Raw genomic sequence first — 27855 nt, 5'->3', positions numbered from 1 at the left:
TTTACTGCAAATTACTCGGACACGTTGACGGAGCAACGCTCCACAGCGCTTTTTCAAGTGTTGTCCTGGACCTGAAGTTGGCGAATGGATGCTCGACAGCCAGCCATAAATAACCTGCCAAACGTTGCAGTCTACAACAATTTCTACTGTTTTTGAGGATCTATTCACATTTTTGCAAAACGGGGATCTGCGTTCGTTGAAGAGGATGGTGCCGATGGCCCATTTGTTGTGGTCGGATTTTACTTCCAGGGAGGATAAAATGAATCAACGGTTGTCAATCCTCCTCGCGATTTAACGTTAGTTCCAGCCAGCAAAGCTAACGTTAAGCTAGCTCCACTTGGTTCTCACAGGGACGCTTAGTTAGGCATGCCCCATTGTACACCGTTTACTTACCATCCAAAATAGGGGTGATTTCTATATGTGAAGGAAAATGGTGATATTTGTGGTATTTTATCCCGCCGTCACTGCGTCGTCGATGCTATTGCTAGGATTTGGATCCCCGTGAGGAAAAAAATGAGTGAAGATTCAACAAATCCAAACAACGAGTGAGTATGCTGTCTAATACATTTTCTCCATTCACATATACCACACACGGCTGCATTAATATGTACTTACATATCTTTAGATATGAACACACGCTTTACTCAATGAGCTATGCACTGCCAGCTCCCAGTGACATTTCTAACCGAGCGACGCTGGTATTTCATCACCTTACTTTCTTAAAATCAACAATAAGAAATACAGACTTATAATCTTTTGGTTTGGAAAGTTTTATAGGCTAATATAAAGGTACTCCATGGACTAAATTATGAGTTTAAGAAGAACAGTGGCTGACAAGCAATGGCATAGGCCCATAGTAAGAAATAATCCATCTTATTGTTAATAATGTTGGTCTTATAATTCAACTAACTAACATGTCTGCTGTGAGAATTCATATTAGACCACAGTATATATAGGTTTATGATGATGATTGCCCGCATGTAATTTATCTAACGGGACAATTATATGCCCAGGATATTTATTATTGGCAGTTACAAGACAGTGTATGAGGGATCACTCGTAGTAGACATGTACACAGCAATAATCCAGTCTAAATATGATTTTATGTACATGTCTGTGCAGTACATCATGCTCAGAAAGCGTTATATTGACAAGCTGGATCTGTACGTAACTGCTGTCCGCCATTATTTCGGAACATAATCATCGATTAAAATCGTGCAGATAATGTTTGTGTCTCAGTCCAGCCTTTCTTTAAATGAAAACCGCTTCGAGCAGATTGCGGCAATGTCAACGTTGAAAAGCCGAAGATGCCATTTTTTTTTCTCAATCACACTCATTTACATATCACAATCTCCATTCATAAAAACGGTTAAAAAAGGCGTCGCATTCACGCCCAAATCCCTACGAACCGCGCACATCAATGGTGATCTGTACACGAGGTGTTTTTGTGCACGTCGCGCCCATTTCAAGTCGCATTTTGGTATTGTTTTAATGGGCTGATCCCTTGTGTGCGCTTGTTGACAGTCAGTGAGAAATATCTGCTTCGGGAGGTGCTGCGGTCACATGATCCCCTCCATTCATAAAGTACCTGCCTGCCCATTCACAGCACTGTTCACTGTTTCGCATTGCACCGACGATCACACAATGATCACATTTCCTGCATTTACTGTACAATGCATCGCACATAAACACCGGTGCTAGTCTGTTCGTCGTTTATTTCACACAAGCGCAGCACATGTTTTATTTAGCCGACGTTTCTTCACTATCTCAGAGGATTTTCTTTTGATAATGTATTTGTCACAGAGGAAGTCATATGCCCCTTTCAGCCATTTACAGTGTCATGGTTTAATGTTCGAAACACTCCCATGTTTTTCCCCCATTTCATCTATCTGGCCTTTATGAGGCTGATTGATTTAATGCATGGAGGCTTTGTCCTTGAACTACATTTCTGTTTTTTTAAAAAAAAAAATTTATGTAACATATGTCATGGAGTTATTTTTCCTCATATCAAGCCACTTCAAATAGATTACAATTTAACCACTTAACCCTCAGTTGACAACATATTGTTTCAGGGACATTTTATGTGAGCTGATTTTTGCATTTAGTCATGATTTAGCTTAAACTGTGTTGCATGTTTGATGTTAGTGGGAAGGGTGAAACCTCTGATTCGAGCAGTCGTCTGGAAACATTTTCTCACTGTGTTAACCTCTAGTGGGAGAAAATACAGTGAAATTAAAGCATTCCTGCATTTGCTGGGACTCCCTCCTATGAACTCAGGGGCTCCTTGAGGCCCCCCAGGTCCCACTTTTGGGAACTACTGCCATAGGCTACAGATCATCGGTGGTGTGCAATCTACAGTATATGCTGGGTTTGTTCCACGCTGCATGTTGGCAGCAGCCAAGATGGCGAAGTGATCCAAACATTGTTGCTATGATTCCACCACCTTTCTGGCTGTTGTATGATTCATAGTAATGGAGTGAACAGAATACAGAGTGTTGCCTGAGCCATTTGTTATAGCTCAAGAGAGTCCCCTTAATATGCTCTTCCTAATGACACAGCTATTCACAAAAAAATATATATTATACAGATATTTTGTGTGTATTTCTTTGTTTTTTAGCATCAGGCATAGTAATCAAAATGTTTGTCACAGTTGTGTGTCCCTTTTTACATTGTGCTCTCTTTCATTGATAAGATAAATTCAGATGTTTGATGAGTCACTTGCTAAATCTTAAAAACACCCTGCCTTTTCTTTAATAGATGGAAATTGTTACTATAAATTGTGGTTATCTTTTGACAATGTGCTTCCGTGTACATGCGTAATTATAGAAAAATGTGTTGGCATGTAGCCTGCATTGTAAACATTTTGATTTGAAAATCTTCCAAAAATGTGTGAAGAGATAGTCCTGACGTGGTTTTGTCTGAATGACGGGTGGTAAGCCAAGCTGTGTGTGTGTACACACAGCACACCCTTTGCTGAGAACATGTTACTTGGCCTTGGTGCAACTATGTTCACAAGGCTGAAATGACAAGAAGGCACATAAAGCCTTGTCAGATTTTGGTTTGTGTCTGATCTGGGATGTGCGTTGGTGTGGTGTGATGTAAGGCTAATGTGAATTTTGCAGACGAGGGCTATGACCATGCTGGGAGAAGTGGGAGAATTATGAAAGTATGTGCAAGCAGCCGCTCTGCTGAATGTCACGTTTATCTAAAATATTTATCTCAACCAAGGCAGTAGTCTGTTGAGGTGCGCTGTACTGGCACCTTTTATCTGTGTACTGTAGATACTCTTTTTACTTAGTCATTGTATACATGTGAATAACTTGTTTTTACGCATTACATTTATGCTTTGCTAAGCTAAAATTTCACATTTCTGTTTCTTAACTTGACTTCCCTGTCTTCCCTTAATCAGAACCATAAGAAAAATCAAACAGGTGATAATGTAGATTTTACTTCGTATGGGCCCACAGACTGCTTTTCGCATGAATCCCTCTTCCATTTTTAGCTCACTTGCCTCTATATTCCATTGAACATGTACAGGGTATGGCCTCATTGTTTTAGATTCCTGCAGTTCTGTGGTATTGTCTGTTGCCAGTCAGGTGATCCTCAGTGATTCCTCTCTCTGTGTCCTCTTCCTATCTGTGTGATTGATTTGACAGCTCAGCGTTTTATCTGCCAATGTGGGTGTCGTGATCTTATCACCTGAGGGCTGTTTTGCACTCCCATTCCTGTTGCCGAGCTTTCCAAACACATTCCTCCTAAACAACCCCCATCATGTCCTGAAACGACAATGGGAGACAGCTACTTCAACTGTTAGGGCGAGTGCTTTATGGCCTGGGTAATTGCCTATATCCTGTGGCCCTTATGTTAAGCTAAATAATTTCCTGGACCTTTTTTTATAGGTGGTATTATTTGGGGTTCTTGCCAGTTGTGACCTCCACGAACACTTAGCTTTGCTAGCTGAACCAGTCTAAGCTATAGACACATCTTACATTTTAACAAAGTCTGCTGAGCTGAACACATCTTTGGTTTTGCTTCTGTATTCTTTTGGGGAAGTGTTGCTTGTGACCACAATGGTTTACATAGACTATTGAAATGTGTTATTTGACAAATATACATAAGGGCTGTTGTAACAGCATTTCACTTTACTGGCTGCTAGGCATGCTCTCACATTTTATTAGATCTAGGTGTATGTCTAAGATGTACGTATATTGTAGAAATGAATTTACATTAAATCTCTCAGTTTCACCGTATTTACTTGGGGTGAAAAGTTGCGTAATCCTAAATGTTATTTTGCGTACAGAATATTTATGCCCCACTGTCTACTTGTTCTATTAGAAGCTGTCGTATTGTTTGTGTGATTAACGACAATGATCCTCTGTATAACCAGAGGGCTTGGACTGTCTGTAACTGAGACAAGCCAAAAAACTGAACAGGCCTTGTATAGTGGTGGACTGTTCCATTCCCATGGCCAGATTTAGGCCCGGATTCTGTGTATTTTAAACCCAAGCCACTTCCCTCTTATAATTTTCATTTCCTCTTCAAGTATTTTAGGAGCAAGCTTAAACTGGCATAAATGTCAGCGGTGTATTTAGAGCATATTTCAAACTAATTTTCTGAGACAAAGGCCTGGTGTGGACCTATGCTGTGTACGTAGGCTGTGAAGCTACACTAAAAAACTTGCTGATTTGTTTTTATCTCCATCACAACATCCAGATAGCAGGGCTTGTCTTTATTTCTTTGTCAAGAAGGGCCTCTGATGTTCACAGACCATATCTCAATGCCTCTAAGAAGTGCTTTTAGCACTAAGTGTCTGAATTGTGGATATTGTTTTCAGTTGTGCTGCATGCGGGAGCATGAAGGCTGGGCCTTGTTGTGAGCTGCTCTTGGCTGCAGCTGGGCTGAGAAGGTTCTTTCCTGCGAGGCCACAGACATAAAAGGGCACAGATGTAAATCCTAAACCTTGTGTCTTTGATTGAGTTTCCAAACACTTTGAAAACAGGAAGGGGTTTCTGTGCGCGTCTGTGCACACACACTTGTGTGTTTATTTCTCTGGGAACATTTGGCATGTGTATGTGTCTCTGGGAGAGATAGGCCAGGATCCCAGATGAGAGAATTTAAGCAAACATAGCTTTATGTTATCAAATCAATGAATTAGTGAGTCACGTTTTCAAATATGATTAAAAGTGGATGCCTGTAAGAGCATATATTTTTATCTGCTCAGTAACTTTTGATCAGATTTTGTCTTGTCTATCGGCTATATTTAGAATTTGGAACAGACTTTTATTGGTTGGTGAAAGTGTTTCTTGATTCCTCCAAATCTTAGAGGCAGAGATTCAATGGAAAGCTGCTTGACTGTGAATCTGATTGATTTTCAAGATGATGATAATGTTATGTTATTCCCCAAAACAGGACATGCTGTGATGGTTTACAACTTGTCATAGCAGTTTCTCTTTACATCCATGGGCCATCATCATGGTTTGGTGGTTTATCCTTCCCAAGTTGCTCCTGAGATGTATTGATGGTTTCTCCCACAGCTAGACGGCTGCCTTGTTCCCTCAGCTTCCCGTCTCCCCCTTGGTTTCAGAGTAACTGTCGAGTAGATGCTTGGGTCCCTGGGGACAACTCTTACATCAAAGAAGACCAGAGACGCCGCAGCAGTTGAAATTTGTGGTTCCTCTTTCTTTTTTTTTTGGTAATGGCAAGCGCAAGGTTTTAATTTTCCAAATGCTTGCGGTTCAAATTAAGATCATCTCAATATGTGGCTTTGATTGATGTTTGAGAATAGTTTTTTGGCATTTGATACACATATGGGGTCCTTTTGATTTATAGTGCCACGGCACAGTGGCACCTAGACATTGTTGTTGGGGTCGCCGGCCCAATTCAGTAATACAGGGGTTGGGTTGGTTAGAAAATCGATGTTAGAAACGCTGTCTGAGTGAGCAGTTTTGACATTTATTTGCTGGTTTAGGTCTATCTTTGGTTCGGGCTACAGGCTAATTTGACCCACTAACTGCTGTCTGTGACGGATGCTACCATAAGTGACTATGATCGGTTAATTTGTTGTCATATTAGGTGGTATTTCTGTGAAAGGATGGTGGTAAATTTGAAGTGTGGTTTCGCTGTGTGGTGCAGCAGCAGAGTAGGCTTGTTCTGTTTTTTTTCCTGAGTCAGTTGGTAGCTAAGCTGAATGTTCTTGTGAGGGAGATGACTCACCAGCAGCCTGAGGTGTTGAGAGGAGATAGGGCAAATTTCTCTTTCACTTCTCTTTCTTTAGCCAACGTATTAGTTTTCACTGCAGCTAATGTAGCAGGCTTGTGAAGCGGGCTTGCCTGTTGGTGTTTCTTGCAGGCATTGTTCCATTATTAGTTCTCTTTTATTGATGGCTAACAGACAGCTCCTTATGTCATAATTTGCACTGCATCCATGTTGGGTCGTGTTGGTGTTTGTTTTGGGTATGTCTGTGCCCTTGAGTTTGCCACTGGTTATTTAGGGGATTTGAACCGTGGCTAATTGGCCAGCTAGTTTGCACCGTTCAGATTAGATGCACTGCTGGAATCGACGGTCGAGTCCCAGATTGCATGTTATTCATTTCTTCAATGAGGCGTGATCACAGTGAAGAAAACTGCACCACTTTATCCTCCTGCAACTTTAGCTCCAAGATGCCATTTCTTACTCTAGATTTTAGTTTTGGAGGGAAATATTGTGGTGGATTACATTTTTATCACTCGTGACTGCATTCAAATATTCCATGCTTTTCTGCTATATTGTATTCACAAGCCTGGGACTTCTGTAGATCTTTGGGCAAGTTCATCTACAGTGAATACATCAAGACTCCTTGCATTTTTAATCTGTTAAGGAAATGTAAAAGCATATTTTCTCTATTATAACAGCTGTTGAAGATAGCCACACAATTTAGTAATCATAGAGAATGAGTCACACCTAGCGTAGCTTTTTATGCAATCTTCCATTCCCCCCTCTACTTTCCTAGCGATTGCTTTCCTTTTGGAGGATATTCTATAGAATCGGATTGGGATAAGTAGCTTGTGTTTATTTTCCCAATGATATTTTAATGATTCCCACCCCTCCCCTCCTCAAAAGTCCTACAAACCAAAGTGGTCTAGTGGAGCTTGACCGAGCTTGACAGCCTTCCTCCGGTTTTGATACAGGGGAGAGATGGGGAGGAAAAGGGGCGATGGAAAAAAAAGGGGTGGGGGGACTTTTCTCCCCTTTTCTGATGCTAATGAAAGGAGGAATGGTTTTCCAGCTTTTAGCTTGCAGAGTGTGTCTCCCCTGCAGCATGCTCCGCTGCCTGGACATTGTGGGAGGACAAAACTCCAGGCCCGGGATCCAATAACGTGAAATTTCAGCAGAGAAGCGGCCATTGTGTGGAGAGAGGCAGCCGGGGAGGGGTTGGGTAGAAGGGGGAGACGGAGCGGAGGAAAGGGAGGGTGACTTGGCGAGCACCCAGGGCTCAGGCCACATCCTTTCTCTCTCTCTCTCCTCTCCTCCTGCACTCCTCCTCTTCCTTCTCCTCCTTCCCTTCTTCTCCCCCTCCTGTCTTTCTTTCAATACCCCCCCCCCCGTCCTCACCTCCCCTCCACCACTCGCCTCTGGGGTGGGAAGCCCAAGGCTGAGACAGGAGCAAAGCATGATGGCATGCTGGATCCCAGTGAGCCATGGGCCGGAGCAGCAGACAAACGGCCACTTTGTCAACTTAGGAAATGGTTGTCCCAGGATCCCCCTTCTCCACCATACACTGGAGCAGCCGGCCTCGAGGCCCAGGCCTGCCTTTTCTGCACGTGCTCCCCTATCACGCCTTGCCTTCTCTTCTCTTTTCTTCTCTTACATTTTTTTTTTTCAAGTGGAAGCTGAATTCTACTTTAAGTCATGGTGTTTTGGTTGCTCTTTGCCCTCACTTTAAATGAGGTTTGAACATACTGCTAATTCTCTTTTTGGGCATGTTATATTGTATAGATGCCATAGAGGCCTATGCTTATCATTTTTATGAATAGAAAAGGCCATATTCAAATGCGGCAGGAGCTGTTGACTGTCACCTTGGTCTCCACCCTGTTCCCATCCACAGCCCCCCCCCCACACACACACACACACAGTCCTCCGTTACACTCTCACCCCTCCCTCTGTTTTTCTCTCCTGCTTTTGGTCGGAAATGAAGTCAGTCATCCAGCAGAATAACTTGGAATAATTTGGAATGGGGGGCTCCTTTCTCTCTATCTCTCCCTTCCTCCCCCCTCTCCCATGCTCGCTGGCCCAGGCCAGCTGATCTGCTTCCGCTCTCAATTGTGTGTCCAGTCGACTGTGTGCTCCCAGCAAGGGGCGTGGAGGCCAGCCTTTGTCTCCACCATCCCACTCTGAACTGTGTGTGTGTGTGTGCATGTGCGTGTGTGTTTGTGTGTGTGTGTTGCAGCAGGTTGCACTCAAATATCTTTTTGGACCACTTACTGTTTTTACCATAAGAAAGGAAATGTTTTTATATGAGGGAGAACAAGAGGAGCGGATGGAATTTTTTATTCCCCTGTTGTAATGATTTTGTTAAATGGGTCTAGTACATTTGTTTGTTATGGGTTGAGTGTACTGTAGAGATTTGATTTTAATTATTGACCATGACCTAAAACCAGGTTGACATGGGTTTTTTGAGCTGGATGTAAAAATGCACATATCCATAGTCCACTTAACTTCCTCTCTGGGCCCAGCCCCCCTCCCTGTGAGTGTCATGGTTGCTGGCATGTGTGTGATGGTAGGTCTGAAGGGTCAGGCCCTGGTCATTGTGCCCTGGTCATGGCTGAGCGACACCACCGCCTGCCTTCTGTTCACCCCAGGGACCCCTGCCTGACTGACAGCCCCTCCTGCACCCATCACCCACATCCTTTATTGGGGGCCATAGAGGGGTGTAATAGCAGCAGTATTTCTCTCTTTTACTGCCTGTTATACTGCTCAAAAATGCATTTTTCTGCTGCGGCAGGGGTTCTCGTGTAAGGTTAAGCACTACTTCTGTGGGTCTGTTATGAGGTGTAACCAGAAAGGGTGTTGCTGGGAGGCTGCAAGGGGGAGGTTAGTCGTAGTTCTGTTTTTCTGTCAGTCTCCCATGACCAGTTACTGTTTAAGCTCAGGGGCAGCATATGAGTACATTTAGGTTGATAAGAGATTCATAATGTTGGTAATTTGATCAATTCTGTATCTGTTATTGTTCAGCCCTAGTGTCCATTATTATTGCTCATATTTATTTGATTGGCAGAATAGTTGCTTATTTCTGGATCAGTTTAGTCATTGGTAAGTCATTTTCTGTAGCAGAAAAATCACAACATATTTGAAAATGTCCTTGGAATTATGATTATAATAACAAGTAAAAGACTTCCAGTGTTGTCCACTTTTGTTTGCACAGTGACTGACTGAGAATATAGACAGATTGGCAAGGCATCAACTTTGAACAGGCAGTAGTGTGCACAGCTCCACCAAATTTAATATCATTGAAGCATTTGATTCATCTGACCAAAGGATTGTTTGGATGTATCGATTTGTGAGGAGTTATGGGAAGCTCAAAACAAGGAAACATACTATTAGAATATTTAATGAACTAGAAGTAAAACATGATATATAGATAGTTAGCTGCCTATGATTTGATTGAACAGTAATTTTACAAATGTCTTTCTCTAATGACAGAAGTATGCCAAATCACCCAGCTTGTATTTGAAGCAGCAGCAGCAGTAGTAGCAGAAGTGACTCAGCAGCATGATGTAAAAAACTGTTAATAACATTTTGAAACAATCATTGATTGCAGAATACTCCTCACCTCTTCCTACCTTTTTGAAGGAAACCAATGTGCTAGCAGTTTGACCATAACCTTAAACATGTATTAGCAAGCCAGCTAAACTTTGGTAGCTAACTAATCAAATTTCCTTCTCCTAGACCCTTTTCAAAATTAGTTTTTTTCATTTTTTTCATAAAAATGTGGTGGACTTGAAGCATGGATTTCTGTTGGTTGGGGATTAACAAGTCAGTTTCATTCCACTGTAAAAGCGATTTGAAAATGAGAAGCTTTGACTAAACTTTATTTTAAACCTGCAATAACTGATTTTCCTGGCCACTCGGGGGCTGCGAAACAAGTAGTTTACACAACATTAACATATCACCACCTTTTTAATTTGTCATGGCGAACTTGTTAGCAAACAATGGTTTATTTACTCATCCAGCAGTTATGAAGCAACATTAGCTTTCATTTGGAGTTGTGTTTCTGGCCACCTGATGAATGTAAGTCCAATATTCTCTCCCTGTTAGCTCTGTTTTCGGTCTCAACCAACTCCTTAGGGAAATCTTTAGCTGCAAAATGCTAAACACTATGTTCACCAGCTAGTTGCTGACTGTCTCTATCTGCCGTTTGGTGCTCAGCAGGTAGTGTGCAGTGGGTTTTTAGAGCTTTTTTGCTGCCTGTCGTGCTATGAGAGCGGTGGGAGTGAACCAGAACAGTTAAGTTGTGGGCCGGACAGCTAAACAATGAGCTGAAGCTTGCTATAAAGTCATTTCTTTCCATGAAATTGCTGATGTACATTTGTCTTTAGTCTGGAAAAGAATATTGTGTTTATGTGTGAGTCTGAACAGACCAGAATTGGCCAGAATGAAGTGTGTGGCAATCTATTTTGTCAGTTGGTTTACTTTTGAGTTACCCTTATTCGTCATGCTCATCAATCCTCTGTGGGAACTTTGGTCAACTATTACCAGGTTCCAGGATATCAAATCTTTCACACAAAGGAAATTATAGCTTCAGATTTAATGCTCACTGGCTCTTTGATTAATTACTAACCAATAACCTGGGTACAGACGTTTGCCATGGGTGTGGAAGGCAGGAGACCAAAGGTTAGCCTTGTTGAGTAGGCCTCAATTTAGAGAGGAGAGGCAGTAAGGGGGGAGGCCATTCTTATTTTAGAGCAGGAACAACTAGTTAACTGTGTATTATGTATATATTACATGTTGTCAGTCAGTGACATGTCTCTCCCTTAATCATCATCACATATTTGGCCACCATCAGAGAAGTAATTCTTTACAAAACGTGTGGGACCCTGTGATGTCATCTTCACTGGTCAACCTGGATGTCGGTCAGAGAGCAATGTGTGACAGGAAGACATCTGGCAGTCACATTCTTTACTCTCTTTGCCCGTTTCTGTCAGCTCCCAGATCTTCCCCAGTCTTTAATATATTACCAGGAGTCTCTGCAAAATGCTGCCCTCAGCACACCCTGACCTTTGTCGTTTCCGGTGGCCCAGTGCAGTCAGTGTTATCTAATCAGGGAAACATCTGACTCCAAGTGAAGGGACAGAGAGGCAAAGGAGGTGGGATTATTTATTATAATTATATATATTATGAGGTATAATTAATAGTCACAATCAAAGTATGGTGTGATACAGTCTGCTGATACAGTGGGACCAATGTAGCGATACATTCAGTTGTGATATCGTGGTAGAGGTGTTTCCTTGGATTATTATACTTAATGGCAGTTCAGCCTTTTTCCAGTTTGTGGCTGTTTGACATTTGAATGATGACGCAGGCCTTTATGTTGCTGTATGTCTGAAAAAAAACTGAAGCTTTATGCATTTTTGTCCACACCGCCTCGTGTCAGCTGTGTATAAACCTTTGAAACTTAAAGCCTTTCATTATACAGTTTCATTCCTGCTATGTAAACAACAATGTATTCCACCGTGATTCAAAGCCCTAGTAGGTGACATGATAAAGATGAGTGAGATGAGTAATGGCAGTATGATAGCAGTATCATCAGAAATAAGAAAGGAAAGAGGTTGATGTGAGCTGGAACCCCTGTCATGTGTTGTCTGGTTTGAAAGCACCTGCTTTAGGGGAAAGGTTGGAAATCAACAGTGGCCAGAGCCTGAACTTGGCCACATGGTCAGTCACCCTCTGGCTGGGGTTAAACATACACAGACGGCTGCAGACTTTAGAAATCGTAGCCAGTAGTCTGTTATATCATGCACTAAAACCAAAATATATCCTTGACTTTGCTCTTTCACAATCTATTTTTAGTTTTGCTGCAGATTTTTAGGCTAGCTCGTTACTAGTGATAGCTTCTGCCACCAACCAGATTTCCCCATGGGTTCATTTGTTGTATTTAATCTCAGCATCAGAGTAGCTCTCGTGTGATGTGGCATGAGGTGAACTTTGTTTAAACACTCAAATTGTCTGACAAATATGAAGTAGACATTTTAGACCCATCTCCTCACTCCATCTTATCTGTATGTCTGTAATGTGTGTTCCTCATTACACATTTGCTAACCATTTTGTGTAGGCTACATGTACTGTACTACCACTTATTTATGCTGCGGTTCAACTGTATTGTGTGGGCTGATATTTCATGTAGGCTGTCTACTTCTGATGATGTTTTTGTAATCCAAGTGAAATAATAGGTCACAAGAAAAGACCCTCCAGGAAACGACCCTGGTAGAAATTTTATATGCTGAGTATGGCTTATTATGTTCACTAAAAGCATTGTTTTTCTTTTGCTCTTTCCCTCTCTTCCTCTTCCTTCTACCCTCCTCATCTTCCTCCCTTCCTCTCCTCCCTTCCTCCTCCACAGTGACAGTTATGCGCGTGTGAGAGCAGTGGTCATGACTCGGGATGACTCCAGCGGTGGGTGGCTTCCCCTGGGGGGCGGAGGCCTTAGCTGTGTCACCGTCTATAAGGTCAGCCGGGCGGACGACAGCAGCAGCACCCACAGTGGAGGCAGCGGAGGAAGCGGCAGCAACCTCAGCCCCTGTAGCCCCAGCCCTAGTCCCAGCCCCAGCCCTAGTCCGAGCCCCACCTCTGTGGAGTTCCACATCAAGGGCGAGAGGCTCAAAGACAAATTGGTAAGGGAACCTCCAGCTCATAATGTGAAAATGGCCTTTTTTGAATGTATTAGGTTATGCTACGCTGCATACATTCATATTAATATTATACATGTAAGAAGCTAGTTGATGCGTTTAAGTAATTTAGTCATTCCTTCTCTTTCATGCACATTTATTGTGAACAAAGCGGAGATGGATGAGATCACCCTGAGCCCCCCTTTGCCAGACTCCCCTCTCTCTGTCTCACTCACACACACACACACACACACACACACACACACACACACAGTCACACAGGAAGTGGTTGTTTGGCTTTCCTCCATGGCGCAGGTATCTGAAAATAGGAGCGAACTGTGTGATGCTGTGATGCATGATGATATCATCAGGGAGAAGGGCAGATTACTCAGGAGCAAAGAATGTGGGATGAGGGATGTGGGAAATGCACAAAGAGCTTGGAAGGGACCTATATGATGGAATACGGACTGGAAATTCACACTCACTCTGGTTTTCCATGAGTACACAAGTATTTGCCCACCTTTTTATAAGCATTTCCTCTTCCTTGATGTGTGATGTAAAGGCTGTATATGTCAGTAAAGTAAGCCTGGAAAATATGTTGCTGGTTAGTCTGGTTAGTGTAAAGCACTCCTTAGTTAATATAGTTCAACTGTGAGGAACAGACATGCTAATATTTCCCTCAGTAATCTTTTTAGTTGCCATGTGGCCTGACACACTGACTATGTTTAGTTGTTTTGGATAAACGGTTAATAATGCAATTTTAAAAAATGTATGCAGAAAGATTATGATTTAGTTGAAAAAGCAGGGTTTTTGTAGTATGGCGGCAAGTCATTTTAATTTCAGAAATACTGAAAAATGCTTAACACAATTTTCTAGAGCCCAAGTGCTTGTGTGTCCATCATCAAAAAACCCAGTGATATTCACTTAATTGTCATATAAGACAAAGAAAAGCAATAAATCCTCACATTTGAGAAGCTGGAACCAGCACATTTTTGGATTTTTTGTTTGAAAAATGAGAAAAATAACTGCTGATTAATTTTCTGTCAAACAGCTAATTGAGTAATCGACTACTCGTTTCAAGTCTAGTGTAAAGTCTACAGATTAAGCATTACCATACACTACTGTATTTTGATATAGGTGCAGTTGAGTCTCTAGCCACAAAATATGATAGCATATCGCTATCAACGATGGGCTGAATCTAGGGTCGATGGACTTTGTTTGGTCTATTTTAATCCATCAAAATTTTGCCTCAACAACATTTACAAAATAAAACAAATAACTTTTACAAGCACAGTTTGTCAGCAGTTGCACCAGCAGTACAGGGCTTCATTCACAGATAGCAAAATGTCCTACACAGCAAGAACATCCTCACCTACCGCGCTCCACTTTGACTTTATAAGAGATGTGTAAATGCTGCATTTAAAGGGCTGTTCATGTAAACAGCAGTTTTGTAGATGCGACATGCAGTGGAGCTCACACATTACTAATGTCAAATATACAAAATACAAACATATTTATCAGTGTGTCTATTAAGATATTAAATAGTTTATTTTAGTTTTTACACACATTTTTGGTACCATGTACACATACCACGCAAAGTGCGTGGTCATTCTATTTCCCCTGTTTCTGTAGTTCTAATCCTTATGGCTTTTGCTGTAGTTGCTGCAAAGCTCCTGGCCTTCTTGTCACAGACTCATTCTGTGTTGTAGATGTAAAACAGATCCAGTAGATGCGCTGGGATAATCCCGGTCTGTGGTAATGAGAGTGTAAATCTGTGTGTGTGTGTGTGTGTGTGTGTGTGTGTGTGTGTGTGTGTGTGTGTGTGTGTGTGTGTGTGTGTATGTGTGTGTGTGTGTGTGTGAGAGAGAGAGAGTGGGAGCTGTCTGTCAGATGTCAGGAGACAGAGGAGGCTACACCATGAGTCTGGTGGCTCCTGATGATCTGACATTAGAGGCTTGTTACAGCAGGGCGTCTAAATCACCCTCTTTTTTTTTTTTTTTTTTAATCTTCTTTGACTGAACACATTTTATGTGTGTTTTTGTGTTTTGTGCGTTGCTATCTAAGCGTGTGTGTGGCACAGGAATGGGTGTGACGGGAATGCTGTTGTTCAGACAGGGTATAGACATGGCTCGGAGACCCTGGCAACTCTTCTGGGATGTGGTAAAACACCCCTATCACCGCCAGAGTCTACCCCCAGCCACCACAACAAACACCCAGCCATATGTAGGTCTGTCGGGATGCCACCCAGCGCCATAGTGCTAGCGTCAACCACACCGCTACCGACAGTCTGGGGGCATCAGAAGAGGCAGAGTGATGAGTCTATGAAAACAACAGCAACAGACAAAACCACAGAAGAATATGTCAGCCAGAGTCTGTATATGCAATATCAGTACTTGTTACCACAGTGTTGTCTAAAACTGAAACATCAGTGTTTTGATTTCAGAGGTAAATGAAGGACCATAATTATGTTGTATGAGTGATGTTGAAAACAGAAAAAAGTGGCCTAGTGTAGAGCTTCTGAATGTCTGAAAGGCTGTTTGGTTTGATTTATTACTAAAGCACAGAAAAGGAAAATGCAGTTCCATGTTTTACATTCATTTTGGTATCGTCTTACGGGATATAATTTCAGTGTTTTAATTCAGCCAGAAATGGACAGAATAGAAAAGCACAATGACCCCCCGCCCCCCCCCCCCCGACAAAGGAAAACAGATCAGAGATGCAGTCATTTCAAAATCACAAAGGCACGATTTTGGCTGGCAGAAATGAGGTGATTGGGGTGCATAAGATATGAGATGAATCAGGGAAAGAGATGTGTGTAGTCAAAGAGCAGGAAACAGAGGTGGAGCCAGATAGACAGGAGACGGAAGAAGTGGAGGGGATCTGTCTATAAGCGCAGTGATGCGGCACAGAGTGTACTGGTGATGACTCAGCTGGCTCTCCATATAGCTACCAATCACTCTCCTCCTTGCCCCCCCTCCCTCCTCTCTCTCTCTCTCTCTCTCTTTCTTTCTCTTTCCTTCACTCTGATTCTCTGACTCTTAAAAACTACAGATCTAATTGGTTGATGATTACTTACCATACTGGCTCTCAGATTATGACAAATCTCTGGTTTAGCTCTCACCTCGCTTCCTGTCATTCATAGTCAGTGACTGCCCCTGATTGATACAGATGTGAATGTGGTGTAGTCCAGGCTTACTCTAAGCTTTGCCTTGAGACAAGGACCCACTTAATACAGTTATTTGTTTCTGCTGTTAACCTTGTCATTTGATTGTTTTGACTTATCTTTGCTAGCAAAATATGGTTTATTAGCTGTGTGTCTTGTGTGTCAATTTCAGCCACTGCCTCCTACTAAGCCTTCAAAACTCAATGCTTAAATATTATTGCATACCTTATTCCAAGACAATTATGGTTGTGAAATTGAAACGTCTTGAAATCATTGTCAGGTTGTAATTTCTGTAAATACTGATGGCAAAGGCAGTGTTCATACATAGATTTTAGCCTAATTTCTCCCTCTTGTTTTCTTGTGTGCATGTAAACGTAGTGTCTCTCTATCTTCCCCCATTTCCGCTCTCACACTATCTCGTCACTACTCTGCACGTCTCACCTCTGTCTGTCTCCGTCTCTGTCTCTGTCCCTCTCCTCCTCTAACATCTCCAACGTCTATTCCGTTTCTGTCTCTTCTTTTCTGTCAGGGTGGCTCCTCCCTCCCTCTTTTCTCTGAGCACGGTGTGGAATGCGGTGTTAAGTATCGTCCTTCCATGCAACTGTGATACTTCCTCCTCTGTTGGTCTCACTGTGCGCTCACCTTACCTGCTCCGGCTCCATTCAGTCTCGCCTCCACAATCAGCCCCAGAGGCATAGCAGACCCCCCCCCCCCCTTTCCTTGCCACCCCGTCCTCCTCACATCCATCCCTCTCTTCTCTCTTCCCCCTTACTCTGGGTAAACACACAGGCTTAACCTTTGCCCCTCCTTGTTTTGGGGGAGACATTTATGCAATAGTGACACAAGGACAGATATTAGAAAATTACATTGTGGTTCACTTGCAACCAAATCAATGAGCATAAAAAGCAGCTCTCACTCAGACATTCTGAATGAAATGTAGACCTGTGTGCACCCTCTCTGACGCACGTATCACATATCATCAACCTCTCACACAGCTGCCACGTATCAGCCTCTTAAAGTGTGCATGTTGACTGTTGTCCAGATCGACGGGGAACGGTGCCATCTGCTTTCAGTTGTTGAGTATCGGTTTGTGACCGTTATCCTCCGACGAGGCATTTGCACTGCAGAGACGCACAGTGTAGCACTCGGGTCATTGAGCTTTTCATCACACGGGCTCCTGTGCTAACGCATTCTCTCGCGCAGATCGCCATGTGCACGCTCACACATTCACACCCCATTAAGCCACCTCTCGTGCACGTCGGTAAAAAAAAAAAAAAAAGCCCTCAAAGACTGTAATGGCCGTCTCTCATTTCATTTAATCTGCCTAGAGGAAGGCCGGGAGGCGGCCCAGTAGCCCTGATTAATAATAGGCTTTGGAAACACAGTCTCTCTCTGCCACACACTTGGGTTGCTTGGCTCCAAAACATACTCAACCCCCCTTTTTATGCCACCACCACTGCTCTCCAACTTTATCATCATCTGTAATGAAAACCCCACCATTTAGAATGTGTTTTACAAATTATCCAAAGAAGTATGTGAAATTATTGGGTTTAGGATGATTTTTTTTTCATTTTCTATTTAAGAAACTCTGGAGTTATGTGTAGTTCCAGATGCAGGCCTCTACTCTCAATCTCTTTTGTCTATTCCCTTACTCATGTTGCTATGGAATGATTAAATGTGACACATTTAAACGGCTTAGGGTGAGGAGTAAAATGAAGGATTTACATGCAAGTTTCATCATCAAACCTTTTAAATGATGCAGTTTCCAGACTGCATACTAATAACTTTAGATTGACCAAATTAAACTGCAATGTTGTTGAATGCTAATATGTCTTGTTTCACTGTGTGTGTTGTCAGGTGGTGCTGGAGTGTATCCTGCAGAAAGACCTAATATACAACAAGGTCAACCCTATCTTCCACCACTGGAGGATCAACGACAAGAAGTTCGGGCTGACTTTCCAGAGCCCCGCTGACGCCCGTGCCTTTGACCGGGGCATACGTCGGGCCATTGAGGACATCAAACAAGGTGGGTGTGTGTATTGGTGGGTAGTGGTGCCTGCGTGTGTGTGTGTGTGTGTGTGTTTGGAGTTTAGAACCCTATCAACAATACACCAGGTTTGTTTGGAAGAGGTTGCATTATGCTATGTGTGTTGGCAGCCATCCAATGCCATCCAATAATATGGGTGTATGTGTATGAACATGGCATGCATTCTGTTAGCGGGTTTCTACAGCCTGTATTCCTGCCTGTTTGTCATTGGCTTGTAATGGCTGACCTAGCATCTGTTCTAGGAGAGATGCATAGCGTTGATTAGCGTTGATGACTTCCCCCCACTGCTACCTGCTCACTCACCCAAGCATGACCCCTCCTGAGTTATCTTATCAGCGCCAGCTGCCCTGATAAACTCTCCACTTCCTGTAGAGACTGGCAGGGCAAGGCTGTGCCCAGACAGTGAGGGATATAGGACAGGGGAGGGGAGGTTTGTAAGAAAGAGGGGGGCAGGAGTTGGGACACATAGAAGGGGTGACAACCTGATATCGGGGCAGAAGAAACTTGACCAGGTTTGGCTTTTGTGCTGCTCAGACTTGGTAAGTAAGTTTGAGAACTGGCTAGTCTAGTCTAAATAAAGGTAGGGTTTAGTCTGTCTGTGTTCAGTGTGGCATTTAAACACATTTTTAAGCTAAACTACATATTACACTTGGGTGGAGTTGAGCCCCTGAGTTTAGTTAGCAGCTTTGGATCCTGATAAGCATTATTTTTCAGTACAGTGCCAGAGGTTGCAAAGTCATCCAATTAGCAGGAGAATCGCCAGCTCAGCAATCTGCCACCCAGCCCCATGTTACACAAGAGGCTGGCTGGCTGGCTGGGGAGCTATAATCTCCTTTACTCTCTAGACCTGGGAACCCTGGGGAGCATAGAGGAGACACAGCAGAACATATCGTAAAAGGCTTATCGCTGCTAGGCATCAGTCGCTTCTTGCCCACAAGCATTTATCTGAGATTTGAACTTCCTGGGCACAAGTCCACACAGAGTCTAGGTAGAAGGTAATCATGGGCAACAACCGTAGGGCTGGCTTTGCAAATAGCTCTGCCTGGGACTTTCAATTGAAGATAAAGAGCAAAGAATCATGGATTGCTTCAACCATAATATATTAATGAGAGGACGACAATGTCAAGCTAAAATGCCCAAAATGTACTACGTCAAGCCTCTCAAATATAATTATTTGCTGGTTTTCACAGTCCTCTATGATAGCAAACTGAGTATGTTTGGATTTTGGAGTGTTCATTGGACAACAAGTAATACGAAGAAGTCTCTTTGTGCTCTGGGAAGCCGTGTTTTTCACTTTTCTTTGACATTTTATAGACTGAATGATTAATCGATAATGAAAGCAATAGTTAGTTGCAGCCCTACTTCACACAACAGGATGCTTTGCGAAGACAGGTTGAACATCTCTGATAGTTGGTCAGTGTGATTAAACACACTCCCCTCACTCAGAAGCTGTACAGTGTCTGCCTCCTAGTAAATGCTTCAACTCTTTCCTGTGAATGTCAGCTACAGCAGGTGATGGTGAGCTTCGTCTCTCCTAGTGCCTGCACTCCTCTCTCCCTCTCTCCTTCCCCTGCTGTCCTCTCCTGCCTCTGCTCTCCTTTCTCTGCTGGCATCTTCTGTATTCTGCCAGTGTTGTGTAATGCCTCTCTCTTCAGCTCAGGCAAGCAGGTTCGTCTGTATTCCTGTTGCATCGTTCTGCTGAGAGAGAGAGAGAGAGAGAGAGAGAGAGAGAGGAATATGTTTTGCCCGTGTGTATGTGTGCGCACGTGTGTGTATCAGTCTTGCAGTCCTCTGTTGCCATGGCAACGTCGGGCACATGGCTCAGGCAGCTTCGCGGCCCAGCACTGCCAGAGTCGTGCTGCAGGAAGCCTCTTTCTCTCTATAGTGGAGACATGCATACAGACACACGAACACACACACACACAGACAGACCGATGGACAGACCGGGTCTAACACAAGCCCAGTGAATTCTTCTGTCCTCTCTATGGCAGAGACGGCACATGCCATGCCATTGCTGTATTCCCTCCCTGAATGCAGACAGTCTGACTGATGCCTCAGTGCTTTAAATGAGGCCTCTGTGATCCTAATTAAGTGAACCTAAGTTTTAAAAAAGAAACTCTTAATGCCCCAGGTACAAACAGTTTCCCCTTCATCCCAATGGAAATTGTTTAATCCCTGTTTTCTACAATTTTGCCAAGACTGTAGCCTCAGTCGTTTTCACTTCTATTAAGTTTCTTTAACAGTGTTTTTTTTTTATCGTGAATATTCTGGCTGCTGCTGCCTGAAAGTGCTAGGTTGTGTGTACAATACTAGTGATACCAGTGATAAATAAAGTAAATAGTACTTTATTTTAATCTTGATTGTGCATCTAGAAGTGCACAGGTGTAACAGACATCATACTGACCTAAACGGATATCCTTTACACTACACTACTACACTTATTCACTTAAAATGTCATTTAACAGTTGCTGTTAAACTTGCAGCACATATTGAAACAGATTTGGAGCCAGACTTGTCATAACTACTGCGTAGCTAACACGTTGCATGTATAAACTATTTTTATCATGTACACTTTTCTTAATGTTTGTTGTTGTTGGCATAACCTCACGCTTTGCTGACAAGATGGGACATTTTATTCACAAACATCGCACTTTTAACTCCCACAATGAATGAGTGGTGTCACCTGATTGACACACATGAACACAATTAAAATTAACTGCATTAACAGCAGTACACTGTCAACATTACTTCAGATTTTTCAAGTATTTCAGTAGTTCTTCTCTGTATTATTTTCATTAAGGGCAATAATACTATATTATTAGACAGCATTATTATCTATTAAACAATGGTGCTCTCATTGTGAAACATGTCCCCCTGCATTATTAGTAGAAAGGGTTTAACAAAACAGCACTTTGTGTTAAAATATCAGTAACATTAGTGTCTTTCCTCGGGTTACACCATCCACAGTTTCATTCTCTGTGGTAATGAAAAGCTGTAACATGGTCAGCCTGATACCTGAAACATAAGCTCCGACTCCAGCATCAGCAGACGAGGTGTTTTGGATGCGGAAATGGCACATGGCGTATTAGCCGAGGTCGGGGTTACATTATTCTAGACATGCATATTTCATTAACTTCAGTGTGCCCCACTGACACAAAGCAGCTTTCATTTCCCCATTAGGCTACAGTCAGAGGAAAGCAGAAGTCTTGTCCATTTCTGGCCTGACAAGAATCAGCCATGTAAGTCTGTTGGCTCAGACATGCTTTCCAGAGGACATGTCATCCATTGAGAGGGAAATACCTTTTATGAATACAATATAAATGACACATATTCTTAGAAATGTAGCTAAGGTTTGAAAATAGTACAAGTGGACGGGTTTGGTACGTGATTTCACTGGAAATTCACAAAGTTTCGCCCCCTAGTGGTAAAGTTCTCCAAACAAGTCTTTCCTTGTATTTGTCAATCAAATGTAGCTAAGACACTAAAAAGAGTGCTGTGTGTATGTGCTATTATGCAGGTTTTGTAATGTACAAAAACCTGATGCTACATTTCAATAATACCATTGGTGACTGTTTGAGGAAGTTCTAATGCCGTAGAGAATGATGATACATGGATTGTGTGTTACTGTTGTAAGCTTTTATTCGGTTATTTAACCATAAAAATGCCTGTATTGTTTTGAGTGTAGAAAATTATCAAGTCAGGCCTCTAATCTCTTTCCCGTCTGGGTTCTTTCCTCTCTCTTCCAGGTTGTCGGTCGTTTGGGGAAGGCGATATTCCCGAGGATGGACTACCGGTGAGTGATATTAAAGCTGAGAGGTTCTGGCTAAGAGTTTTAGTATGAAGTAAATGTGTGTGTGTGTGTGTGTGTGTGTGTGTGTGTGTGTGTGTGTGTGTGTACATGTTTATTTTTCTGGCTTTGAGGAGTCAGAAGTTTAGGCTATAAGCATTTTTCACAATGTATTTTAGTTCGTAAAACAAATTCACATGGATGACTATAATGTTAAAGTGCACCTACTATAGGTTTTTTACAAGGTAAGATCTATCACTCAACTCTCCCTCACTACTGAATTGGAGGCAGGTCATAGCTAGAACCTGAGCCATATGTTTGAGCCCTGATGTGTCCCACCCAGACGCTGACACCTGCCTTTGTTTTCTAACAGTTGTTCTTGTAGATTTACAGGTGTTTAACCAGTGCCAGCCAGACCCTGAGGTGAGGCTGGGTGTTGGCTAGTGAATGTGCTTGAGCAAGCTTAGCTGTCTCTATCAATCTAACTTGGTAGCTGTCACTCTTGTTACAATTAATGCAGATATAATAACTATTGCCTCAGGAGCTGGTTGTTCAAGGGCAGCTTGGTGAAAATGTGCGTGTGATTTCAATGTTCTCCAAACTGAAAGTGTTTCTTCATGAGATGGGCCTCTTTTTGTTGACAGGTTGAGAACTGTTAAGGTGCGTTATGTTAAGAATTGAATATATTTGACCTATTCCTGGCATGAGGCACTCTATTGACTGTTGACATGTGTGGTTAAGAATGCCGTCTTCTCTTTAGCAGAGAAAGGCAGCAGGTTTATAGTTCACGTCTACACACCCATGTTCATTTGTTTTAGATATCAGGCCTGTTACAGGAACGTCAGTCACCTGTTCTACTTCTGATTGCAAAGTAGGTGAAAAAACACCTTTGTGGGAGGAAGGGCACTTCTTGTAATGCACACTTAACACTGAGTGACAAGAAATGCAGAAACCATCCAATACATACAACAGTCCTGCAATAGGTGCTTCCTTTGTGAAACTTATAATGAATTACTGTTGACACTGTGTCAGAGAGGTGTTGATTAAACTCTGGTCGTTTTTTTTGCACTGTAGTTTGTGGTGTACACAAAAGTACCGCCTCATACTAAATAATTGAGTCGACACACAAATAATAAAATGGGAGCCTCAACAAGTATTAATTGCAGGGCTGTTGTATTGCATTGCATGGTGTTTCTAGTTTTTGCTGCCCCACCAGTTCAACAAGATGTCCTTCCGATCTTATCTTTGACATCACACCGTACCTTCTGTGAGTTCGCTTTTTGGCTGCGAGTTCATTGCACTTAGTTAGAGGTTAGTCATCACCTTTGACCTGCCCAATATCTTACACCCTGTGTGTTGTGGACTACAGAAGCAGTGAACGAGGGAGAGCTGCGTTGCTGTTCCTTTGGCGAAGTTCCTCTTTAAGGAATCAGCCTGAACATACAGGAAATCCAATGGCACCACTGTTGCTAGGCAGCAGGGGGCGGGGGGGTTGTGCAGCGGGAGGGGGGTAGAAGGGGGTGTTCACAAGGTTCAGTGAGTGAGCTACCGAGGGTGTCACCATGGTGATTTGGCATCCGAATGTTGCGGTCGGAGACCTGGGCTACAGAGGAAGAGAAGTGAACCAGTGGCAAGTGCTGCAGCCAGAGAACTAGCAAATACTACCACACATCAAGGTGTGATGTTAGCTGTGTTGGTCTCTACAAGCATACTCAGGCTGGGGGAGGAATATGGTGAATATGGTTCAGGCCTTTAGTTTGTGTCATTGATGGGCCCTTTTAGAAGCAGGAGGAGTCCTGAGTAGCCTTGACCTTGTTGAGAAAGCAGACACCAGTGCCTCATCAGCATGGGAGGTCACCATCAAGCCTTGTTTAGTTCCTTGATTAGATTCAGACATTCAGACTCTAAAAAAAATCTCTTGGTTTTACTGGAATTCATGATAGCCTTGTATTGCTACAAGTGTGTGTGTGTGTGTGTGTGTGTGTGTGTGTGTGTGTGTGTGTGTGTGTACATGCGTTCAAGACAGTCTTCTCCACCCACATCCTGCCCACTGAGGCTCAGCACCCACTTGTATGCCCTTCACGAGCTTACCACATTCTTCCTCTCACTAGAAACACACACACACACACATTTTTGAACTATGTACATGCAACATATTTTACCCATATTAAAAAAAAAACATGGTTGCACAACACCCTACTCAGCTGTGATGACCCTCTGCCAGGAATTATGCTGTACCACCACAGTCCTTCCGCTGGTACAAAGTAAAATGTGTTTCTTTTGAATGCCACAGGAAAACATCCGCATCTAATTTAGCATTGGCAGGAAGTTTTCTCTTATCAGTTTAGTACACAGAGGTTTTGTTAGCCAGTTGACGTTTACAGCCTCAGTCATAGACCAGAGACTTTCAGACTGGTTTGGTGTGTCTCAGTAGTGCTCCATAAAGCACCTTAGGACTGAGCCAGGCTAGCTGTTTCCCCCCAGTTTACTGTCTTTATGCTAAGCTAACCAGCTGCTGCTTCATATTTAGCCCACAGACATGAGAGTGGCTTCGATCTTCGGCAACAAAACTAATAAGTGTATTTCCCAAAATGTCAAACCATTTGTTTAAGAGACACATGGGGAGTAGCCTGGAACTTGGCTGTACTTCTTTGTTTTTAAGTTAACGATACACAGAGATGAGCACTACTCGTGATTTGCCTCATTTGAGCCCAGTTCTATTTCTAGAGTGTGAGAAACTCGTATAAACAGACATAAACCATTTAGTGTTTGTGATGAAACCTCCCAACATGCACATCGTCTTTTCTTCTCCATTCTATTTCTCTGTCTAATGCAGAGATCCAGCATGTTCTGTAGGTTTTCACTATGTGGGCCGACCCCAGCCTTCCCTGTCCTGAGCCCCTGTGCCTTTGAGGGCGGAAGTGCATGGATCCCTGATGTTGGTCCCGACACCTCCATCCTTCTTCTCCCCTCCCCTCCTCTCCACCCTAACCCAGCCACATCTCTAGGGTCAGCTCAGCTCCAGATTGGCCCCCACGCATGCCTTTGAATGGTGGGGCTTAGGCAAGCGCTTTAAAAGGAAGCCCAAGTCTGTTTCCCATTTCACCCCCCACCCCTTGCTCCTTTCTTTCTTTCTCTCACATACACACACACACAGCTGTCATCTGGCTTTTTAAGTTCTGTGCTGCATTTCTCCAGCTGGAGCTGGTTTATGACATTCCCTCGGCAGACTCTTTGGCCTCTCGCTCTCTTTCTCCCTCTCTCTCTCTCTCTCTCTCTCTCTCTCTCTCTCTCTCTCTCTCTCTCTCTCTCTCTCTCTCACACGAATACAACACAAAGTCATTTTTTCCTGTTCTGTTCTTTCTCCTCTCTCCCTCCACTGTCTCCTATTCCTCACATTCCCCTGCAGACACTCTGGATGTGTGTTACACCACTTGGTATGTTTGGAGGCAAAGAAGGAGCAAAGTCACACACATACACACACCATGTGTTAGCAGTCTAGGGGGGTGGGGGGGCAAGTGGAGGAGAGAGAGGGGAAAAAAAGAAGAAAAAGAGGGGGAAAAAAAGAAGTCAAAGGAAGCATCTCTTAGCAACCACAGGACAGTAATTACTGTAGCAGCAGCTGGGAGCAAACCAGATTTCCGCTGTGCGTTAAAGCACTGGCGTGGGCTACTTTACACACGGCACTGACTAACCAGAGCCAGCAGCCTCCTCCACACGCAGAGCAGAGAGAGGGAGAGAGAGGGTGGGAGAAGGAGAGGAGAGGAGGACGAACCCTGCCTTGATGAGGTCGGGGTGTGTGTGGGAAAAGAGGGACAGCTAGCCGGTGTGTACAAGGCTTGAAAACGGTCAGGTCGAACTTGTACGTGTGGAGATACCACGGCGTGTGTCCATGTTTGTGTATTTCTGAGTGGGAGAGATATAACCTTGGAGACGTTTATCTTGCAGTTCATTTGAATCATTTTCTATATCGATCTATAAAGATTGTACTGAGAGAGAAGGCACAACTTTAGTTTTTTTACATGTTGAATTTAATTGGCCCTAATTCTGTTTATTTTCATGTAATCTGCATATGCGATGTGATGTTTGGTTATACAGATGGCTGTGCCGAAATAATGAAATATCATCACACAGCTCTTGATGTAATAACCGACTATCCTCCCCCATCTCTCATCACCTCTGCATGCATGAATCATGAATAGCCATCACTTTTCTGATTTTGTTGCCATGAGTACTGAAGTATTGGATCTAGAACTATTTTATTTTATTTCTGTCAGTGTAGAAATATATTTTTGCTGCGTTTTATATTTTACAATGTGTTTGATGCAGACTGTGGCATTCACTAGGTGTTATTTATAGACATCGCATTCTGATTGATGTCAACAGTGAGCATCCCTCTTGTAATTATGAGATTGTTCGGCGTGAGGTGGAAGGAATGCTCACACGGTTTCCATAGTTTCTCTCTCTCTTTTTTTTTCTCCGCATGTTTCAAGTACCTCTTTTTTTTTTTTAGGCCCGTGTTTGTAGATTTTGCATCAGTTAAAATGTTTGTGGGAACACACATACAAAGCTGATGGGAACTCTGAGTTCTCAACAGAAGGGCCTTGAGTCATCACCACACAGCACAGTCATTTGGCCAAGCGTGGGCGCAGGATGCCCCCTGGTGGTTACAAGTGGAACACACACAGCCTACACACCTTGAGTCAAAACAGTTGTGGTCATGAAAACTGAATTGATCGACCATTAGTGCTTTTGACAGTGTAATGGTAACATATAATGTGAGAATGATAGAAGTTAAAGGCTTCAACTAATACTTATTTTCATTGCTTATCCTTTTTTAAAATTTACATATAAAATGATGATTGTTTTGTGTTTCTTTGATGTGAGTCCTTCTGAGGGGAAACGCAAGATGCATTTTGAGTTTTCAACAAACTTACTTTAATTTTTTCTGTTTCTCCAGGTGTGTGATGAGCCTCCCTCTATCTGTACCCCAATGAAAGAGCCCTTCTCTCCCCTGAACAACGTCGTCTCCACCGAGCCATTCAGGGGCTGCTACGTCCGCGCCCAGCCCTTTGACGAGTTCCCCTCCAGCAACCGCCGATACCTGCCTCCACAGGTCTGCCCCTCCTCCACACACATGTCCAAAATTTTTATTATAAGTTCCTCAAAAATCAGATTGTTATGAGTCTTGAATGCAAGATTGAAGCTTGAGAGATAAAAAGTATTTCTTATATGTAGTTACTACTTCAGGGTATTGTATTCTTGATGAGTAATCCAACTTATTTCTCCTCTTTTGAAGGTCTCCTTTAAGTCGACTCGTCATGTCAGTTTTCACATGGACGAAGAGGAAATTGTTCGCATCAACCCACGCAAAGACGTGCTCATCCGCGGCTATGAGGACTACCGCCACCCTGTCATGTGGAAACAGGAGGCCGACCGTGATGACCTGGACTTCCCCACAGCCTTCCACAAACTGGACAGTAAGAAGTGTGAGTACCTCTTCCCCGATGGCCCTGGTGGGGACTCCCTTTCTGGCCCTGGTATGGGCATCGGGACAGGTATGGGGCTGGGTCTGGGCAAGGACACAGCTATCAAGACTCAGCCCTCGCCCCTGCTGAAGTCCAAGACGGGCCGGCGGCGGCGAGAGGATGGTGAGCGTTCACGCTGCATCTACTGTCGGGAGATGTTCAACCACGAAGACAACTGGCGGGGGCAGTGCCAAGACGCCCCCGACCCGATCAAGCAGTGCATCTACAAAGTCAGCTGCATGCTGTGCGCAGAGAGCATGCTGTACCACTGCATGTCCGACTCCGAGGGCGACTTCTCAGACCCCTGCTCATGTGACACATCTGACGAGCAGTTCTGCCTGCGCTGGCTGGCCCTGGTGGCGCTGTCCTTCATAGCGCCCTGCATGTGCTGCTACCTGCCTCTGCGCGCCTGCCACCACTGTGGCGAGGCCTGCCGCTGCTGCGGGGGCAAGCACAAGGCCGCGGGGTGA

The 27855-nt window shown here is 43.4% G+C and overlaps 1 protein-coding gene across 1 annotated transcript; it reads left to right on the top strand.

The window, feature by feature from the left end:
- spred1 (sprouty related EVH1 domain containing 1) lies at positions 1-27855 on the top strand. Its single transcript, XM_070920468.1, has 6 exons — positions 1-545; positions 12596-12866; positions 17881-18049; positions 21817-21863; positions 26818-26973; positions 27157-27855. The coding sequence occupies exons 1-6, from the start codon at positions 514-516 to the stop codon at positions 27853-27855; spliced, it is 1374 nt and encodes a 457-aa protein (XP_070776569.1). The 5' UTR covers positions 1-513.

The sequence above is a fragment of the Enoplosus armatus genome, chromosome 15 (genome assembly GCF_043641665.1).
Source record: "Enoplosus armatus isolate fEnoArm2 chromosome 15, fEnoArm2.hap1, whole genome shotgun sequence".
NCBI lineage: Eukaryota > Metazoa > Chordata > Actinopteri > Centrarchiformes > Enoplosidae > Enoplosus > Enoplosus armatus.
This window is presented reverse-complemented; position numbering and strand designations above follow the sequence as displayed.

What these genes read in the sequence shown, in the direction of transcription:
- spred1 (XM_070920468.1), top strand. Translation starts at nt 514, where the DNA reads ATGAGTGAAGATTCAACAAATCCAAACAACGA. An exon ending in AGAGGCTCAAAGACAAATTG is followed by an intron (nt 12,867 to 17,880) that starts GTAAGGGAACCT and finishes GTGTGTTGTCAG; the next exon opens with GTGGTGCTGGAGTGTATCCT. An exon ending in TTCCCGAGGATGGACTACCG is followed by an intron (nt 21,864 to 26,817) that starts GTGAGTGATATT and finishes CTGTTTCTCCAG; the next exon opens with GTGTGTGATGAGCCTCCCTC.